Source organism: Pseudorasbora parva, chromosome 11 (genome assembly GCF_024679245.1).
Source record: "Pseudorasbora parva isolate DD20220531a chromosome 11, ASM2467924v1, whole genome shotgun sequence".
Lineage (NCBI taxonomy): Eukaryota > Metazoa > Chordata > Actinopteri > Cypriniformes > Gobionidae > Pseudorasbora > Pseudorasbora parva.
This window is the reverse complement of record NC_090182.1, coordinates 1290001-1297500: the sequence shown is the minus strand read 5'-3', so window position 1 is coordinate 1297500 and position 7500 is coordinate 1290001. Positions and strand designations below refer to the sequence as shown.

Here is a 7500-nt window from a genome sequence, read left to right as displayed (position 1 = left end):
AATGTGAGCTGGCTCAAACACACTCAGCGGTGTAAAGCGCGTCTAGGGCAGAATGTCCGTGAGATACAGAGAGAAACGAGTGCTGGAAACACAGGGTTATTCCTGAGACTGCATCTGTGTGTGTGTGTGTGTGTGTGTGATGGCAGGAGAGTGTTTACATTAATCCTGCACGGTGATTTACTGAGGTTTGCTCTGGTGTGTGTGCCTTTATTTAACCCCATATAAAGCATGTCTTAACCCGTGTAGAGCTTGGCCTGCAGTGGAACCGCAGAGAGAGCATCCTCCAGCCGTCTTCATTCATCTGGAACAGCATTATCCAAACATATCGTTTGCCAAGGCACATTATTTTTAATGTAATCAATTGTGTTGGTCATTATGTAAATGAGTGCTGAGCCTTTAGCACAGTCAGTAGATTCCTCCGCAGATCTTCAGACGCCACCAGTTATAAAGCAGACCAACTACAGGAAAGATGCCCGTTTAGTGGCTCACCATTCAACACAATTACACTACTGCTATGTTAAGAGACTCATATATCAGATGATAACTATCCTATTATATAATGCTGCGGTTTAAGCAATGCCACCGCACGCGTGATGCTGCTTTTACAACAGTAAACACGTTAATAGCATTATACACACAATATTGGACCCTGGTTATATTTATTTGACGTTTTTTTGGAAATCTTTGGCTGGGCAAAACCAGGTAAAGTCAAAGCAGAATACACTGTTGAGTGTCACAGCAGTGGCGTTTCATTACTGAGTGAATGATTCAGTGACTCACTCATACAGACACTTATTTATATACTGAATGAATCAGCATTTTGAACAAATTGGTCGATCAATGATTCGACGACTCACTCATTTGGAGATGTTTTTATATAACTAATGAATCAGCATTTTGAATGAATCAATCAATGAACGATTCAGTGACTCACTCATTAAGAGACTTATATACACTCCCCTAAAGGATTATTAGGAGCACACACTAATCCTGTGTTTGACCCTTTCTCCTTCAGAACTGCCTTAATTCTCCGTGGCATTGATCAACAAGCTGCTGAAAGCATTCTTTAGATATGTCGGCCCATATTGATAGGAGAGCATCTTGCAGTTGATGGAGATTTGTGGGATGCACATCCAGGGCACGAAGCTCCCGTTCCACCACATCCCAAAGATGCTCTATTGGGTTGAGATCTGGGGACTGTGGCGGCCATTTTAGTACAGTCAACTCATTGGCATGTTCAAGAAACCAATCTGAAATGATTGGAGCTTTGTGACATGGTGCATTATCCTGCTGGAAGTAGCCATCAGAGGATGGGGACATGGTGGTCATAAAGGGATGGACATGGTCAGAAACAATGCTCAGGTAGGCCGTGGCATTTAAACGATGCCCAATTGGCACTAAGGGGCCTAAAGTGTGCCAAGAAAACATCCCCCACACCATTACACCACCACCACCAGCCTGCACAGTGGGAACAAGGCATGATGGATCCATGTTCTCATTCTGTTTACGCCAAATTCTGACTCCACCATCTGAATGTTAAATCGCCTTTCTTTCCCATTCTGACGTTCAGTTTGGAGTTCAGGAGATTGTCTTGACCAGGACCACACCCCTAAATGAAGGATCCATGAATGTTTGTTACCTCCGCAATGAAGACGACAATGACGCAGTCCTCCATCTCGGCCGGACTCAGCTCGGACATCAGCGAGCTCAGTGTGTCCGTCAGATAGGTGTGCACTTCTCTCTTCACACTCGGCACACCCATCACTATCGACACTAGAGAGAGAGAGAGAGAGAGAGAGAGAGAGAGAGAGAGAGAGAGAGAGAGAGAGAGAGAGAGAGAGAGAGAGAGAGAGAGAGAGAGAGAGAGAGAGAATAAAACATACTGTACCGTTCACAAACACACACACACACCTTAAAACCTACCCATCACACACACACACACACACACACACACACACACACACACACACACACCCTAAACCTACCCATCACACACACACACAAACACACACAAACACACACAAACACACACAGCCCCTGAACTTACCCATCACAGGAAACATTCTGCATTTGATCTCAGGTTTATATTACATCGTGGGGACATTTGGCCGACACACACACACACACACAAACCAGACAGTGCATTTGCATTTCTAAGAGCTCAATCTTAATTAAGGCCGGGTGGAGAGCGGGTCGAGGCTGTGTTGGACAGCTGGAGAACGTCCAATCAGAAGCCCAGGCACCGCTGGAGAACGTCCAATCAGAAGCGCAGGCACCGCTGGAGATCGTCCAATCAGAAGCGCAGGCACCGCCGGGCCGAGAGCCAGGACAGGACAGGCAGAAATATGAGCTTTGCACTGCCTCTCCTCATGAGTGATGATATAATGAGCGTTTGGCAGATATGGGCTAAGAGGACTCAAAGACTCAGACAATTACGTTTACTTTATTTTCAGTTGCATTTTTTATGAGGGCATATTTTTCAAAACGCTCTCCTAGGCCTGTTTAGATCCACTATATACTGCCAAACGTTTTGGGATGCCTCCTCTTCCTTGCACATGAGCTTCCCATTGAAAAGGGTTTAATCTGGAGTCGGCCCACCCTCTCTAACAGCTCCAGCTCTTCTGGGAAGGCTTTCCTCAAGGTTTAGGAGTGTGTTTATGGGGATTTTTGCCCATTCTTCTAGAAGCTCATTTGTGAGGTCAGGCACTGATGTTGGACGAGAAGGCCTGGCTCTCAGTCTCCGCTCTAATTCATCCCAAAGCTGTTCTATCGGGTTGAGCTCAGGACTCTGTGCAGGCCAGTCCAGTTCCTCCACACCAAACTCCTCATCCATGTCTTTATGGAGCGACGCTTTGTGCACTGGAGCGCAGTCATGCTGGGACAGGAAGGGGCTGTCCACAAACTGATCCCACAAAGTCAGGAGCGGGAAATTGTCCAAAATGTCTTGGTGAAGCATTAAGAGTTCCTTTCACTGGAACTAAGGGGCCACGCCCTGAAAAACAACCCCACCCCATAATCCCCCCTCCACCAAACTTTACACTTGCCACAATGCAGTCAGGCGAGTCCCGTTCTCCTGGCGACGGCTAAACCCAGACTCGTCCATGTGATTGTCAGACTGAAGCGTGATTGGTCGCTCAGAGAACACGTCTCACTGCTCTAGAGTCCAGTGGCGGCTGCTTTACTCCACTGCATCCCACGCTCTGCATTGCTCTTGGTGATGTAAGGCTTGGATGAGCTGCTCTGTGGTTAGTGTCAAGCAGGGTGGGTAATGACATATTCTGTGTGCAATCTATATATCTAGACTGGCCTAACCCAATATAAAGCTGGAGGCAGGATTGCTTTAACACTGACCTCCGGTGCGGCCCTGTCCAATATGCACGGCCGGCTGGAGGCTGCTCTCCTTGGCCAGCAGGTGAGGCAGATGGTGGAAGATGCTCGGCAGCTGAAGCACATTCTTACTGTTGGTCACGTTCCACAGCTTCAGCTTGGTCTCATCTGAAAGAGACGACATGATCATGGTCGACTGATTCAAACTATTACCACATAACTAGCTTTGTGGCTACTGGAGTAACATTTATTAATCATATAAAGCCTACTGTACATGATTTATATGCACATTTTTTATATCTTCCAAATGGTGAATTAACAGACTAGTTGACTTTAATAGTTCAGCCAAAAATGAAATGTCTGTCATTAACTCCTCTCCCTAATGTCGCTCCACACCCGTAAGACCTCCGCTCATCTTCACACACAGTTTAAGATATTTTATATTTAGTCCGAGAGCGTATGCAAGTGTATGCACACTATACTGTCCATGTCCAGAAAGGGAATAAAAACATCATCACAGTAGTCCATATGAGACATCAGTGGGTTAATTAGAGTCTCTGGAAGCATCCAAAATACATTTGGGTCCAAAAATAACAAAAACTACGACTTTATTCAGCATTGGCTTCTCTTCCGCGTTTGTGTTCAATCCTCAAATAAAGATTCAAACGGTTATGAGTCAGTGAATTGATTCATGATTCGGATCGCCACCTGTGGTTATTTTTGGACCCAAATGTATTTTGGATGCTTCAAGAGACTCTAATTAACCCACTGATGTCTCATATGGACTACTGTGATGATGTTTTTATTCCCTTTCTGGACATGGACAGTATAGTGTGCATTCACTTGCATACGCTCTCGGACTAAATATAAAATATTGTGATTGGTCCTCTGACCTGAAAGGCTGCTCCAGGTGCGGTTGATGTCCCGCAGAGCTTGCTTTTCGGCGATGGCTCGCTTGATCTCGTCCAAAACCAGGTTGAGCTCTTTGGAGCGCTTCAGGTTCTCCTGCTCTGCCGAATGCAGACGGTCTCTCAGAGCCAGGAATTCACGCTGGTAAATGTCCACCACATTACCTAAAATCAGGAGAGAGAGAACGAGAGAGAGAGAGAGAGAGAGAGAGAGAGAGAGAGAGGACAACATTAGCAGAGGCCGTTGAGCTATTCCTCAACACTTCTTCATTTATTATAACAGCGTTCAGTTTTCCAGACTTATGTTATGCACCAGTGAACACACGGCCGTAATTCAGCAGCAGGTTTCTCACAGGCCTGCAGTTATAGGGCTCGTTCTTCAGGCGGTAATAAGGCTGACAGGTGTAAGAAACGAGCGGATATAATCCAGTCCTGCTCACTGTGGCCTTTAAAGGGCCGAGGCTGCACTCGTTTACATGTGAACGCTGCTGTTCTTCAACAGGAGAGAACAGAAGCTGGTGTCCATTAACCCGCCGGTCAGACATTTAAAGAAGAGACTCGATTGCTCATGTCTGGGGTCATGACCTTTCCTAACGGGCCAACACAGATCAAACACACACTTTCACACACAAAACACACCATGGAAGAAATATAGTCCCAAACACTCGCCTTCAGATTCCTCTTTAAAAACATGTAATGCTCAGTGTGTTTAATATCACGCTGCTGGGAGAAGAACGGCAAGCATTAGGATGATAACGAGGCCGCAAATTATCTTGGCCCATTTTTCCTATATATATAGAATAGGTAAATACAGATACATCTACTAATTATAATTATTATATTTTAAGAAATATTTAAAAAATAATTTATCCATATATTTAAGGAATATTTAAAAAGATTTTTTTATTAACATAAATATAAAATCATTTATTTATTAATATTTTAAATACATAATTATAATTAATCTGAATATGTAAAAAACACAATTGATTTATTAACATATTTAAAATAAATATTAAATAATTTATCAATATATTTAAAATAAATATTAAATATTTTAGGAATTATTTAATAAATAATTAAAATACAAACATACAATATTTATTATTTAAATGTGTTTTAATAATTAAAAACTATCAGAATATTTAATATAAAAAATGTATTTATTAACATATTTAAAATAAATATAAAATCATGTATTTATTATAAAATTTCAAATACATAATTATAATTAATCTGAATATTTAAAATAACTAATAAACAATTGATTTATTAACATATTTAAAAAAAATAGTATATCATTTATCAATATATTTAAAATAAATATAAAATAATTTAAGAATTATTTAATAAATAATTAAAATAAATGTAAAAAATAAATAAACATTAATCAGAATATTGATTTTTTTTTTTATTAACATTAAAATAAATATTAAATCATTTATTTATTATAATATTTTAAATACATGATTATAATTCATCTGAAATTTTTAAATAGTAAATAAATTATACAAATATATAAAATAAAAGTTTTTTATTTATTTATCAACCTATTTAAATACATATTAAATAATGTATTTATCAAAATATAGATACTATAGATACTTAATATAGATACGTTTATATACAAAATATTTTTAAAATAAATATGCATAAATAAATGCATACTTTTTAATCAATTAAAACAAACAAACAAACGAACGAACAAATATAAATAAATAAACTAATAAAAAATAAATTGAATGAATGAATGGATGGATGGATGGATGGATGATGGATGGATGGATGGATGGATGAATGAATGAATGAATGAAAGAATGAATGAATGGATGGATGGATGATGGATGAATGAATGAATGAATGAATGAATGAATGAATGAATGAATGAATGAATGAATGAATGAATGAATGTTCGGTGGCTGATTGACATTAGTAAAGTATTCTTCCTGTCACTGACTCATCTTAACTTTATGTGCGGTTATAAGAGCAGTAAATATCTCAGAATGAACAGATAAAGGTGCCGTGTGTAACTCTACCATCACCAAAGAGAATACAGTACAGTTAGTAACGTCACAGCCGGTCCTGGTCTCGCGCTGTTGGTTGAGCTTATCAATATCATCCTCAGAGCATCTTACCAGCACAGAGAGACACACATCACGCAGAAATGAGACTGCCCACTTACTGCTGTCTGTCTTCGCTCTCAACACACTCCAGAAAATGAAGAATCGCGAGGATTTATGCTTTGCGGGATAATCCTGAGCAGGCAGGCTTTTTCTGGGAGAGATGCCCACTCTCAGCGCACAACACACACACACACACACACCGTAATGCCATCAGAGTCGAAAGCCCTTGTGTAATCTGAAATTACACCGCTCCACACAAATGCAATCCAATCCACACTTGAGAAGGGGCGGAGAGGAACATATAATACCCCATAGAGTGAGATAATCTACTGATGACTGACGATCCTTACACTCCATCACTGCTGACAGACACACACACACACTCGGAGCGTGCGCTTTATACACACCACGACACATGTACAGCGTGTGTGTTATCACAGCGTGATGGATTAGATTAGAATATCACACAGAAGTATCAGGTGAGAAATACTACAGAAAATTAAAATGGATTCAAATGTAAAATGACACCGGATAATCTTCCCCGAATAAATTAAACACAGATGAATCCTTACAGTTAGAGCTACTAAAGTTATTCTGTCGAGAGCAGTGAGTGATGTTTGACTAATGTTATAATAGAGACGGCAGCAGGAATATTAGGCTACTGTCACTTTAAGAGCGAACGCACGGGTCTAATACACTGATACACATCTGACTATCTCGACCAAACCGACTGTGTTAACGTGAAAATAGTCAGGATGGCGACATTTGTGTGTATTCGATGCATTATTAGCCATGATAAGGACTCAATTTGGTACTCACAAGCTGATTGTGAGGCTTTTCATCTGTGGGTGTGTGATTGTGTGTGTGTGTGTGTGTGTGTGTGTGTGTGTGTGTGTGTGTGTGTGCTTCGAGTGTGTCTCTCAGAGAGCGCGGCAGTTCTGAGAGGGTTGAAAAACCTTGACCATAAAACCGTGACCTGAACCAGGCCTATGACTTCGTGTCTGAGTTGCTGTTGTCCCCAATGGCTTCCTCTTTGTTCTAATCCCACTAACAGTTGAGCGTGGAATATTTAGTAGTGAGGAAATGTCAGGAATGGACTTATTGCACAGGTGTCAGCCTATCACGGCCCCACGCTTGAGTTC

General features: G+C 40.9%; 1 protein-coding gene across 2 annotated transcripts in view; it reads right to left on the bottom strand.

The window, feature by feature from the left end:
• The window catches only part of mgat4b (alpha-1,3-mannosyl-glycoprotein 4-beta-N-acetylglucosaminyltransferase B), a 102793-nt gene that overhangs the window by 32622 nt on the left and 62671 nt on the right, over positions 1-7500 (bottom strand). Inside the window, exons 2-4 of one of the 2 annotated variants that reach the window (XM_067456762.1) lie at positions 4221-4400; positions 3352-3495; positions 1640-1764 (exon numbers count right to left, since the gene is read on the bottom strand). In XM_067456762.1, the coding sequence (XP_067312863.1) occupies positions 1640-1764; positions 3352-3495; positions 4221-4400 (449 nt within the window). Of the gene's footprint in view, positions 1-1639; positions 1774-3351; positions 3496-4220; positions 4401-7500 lie in introns of both variants that reach the window. The other variant, XM_067456760.1, reaches the window with a different exon arrangement.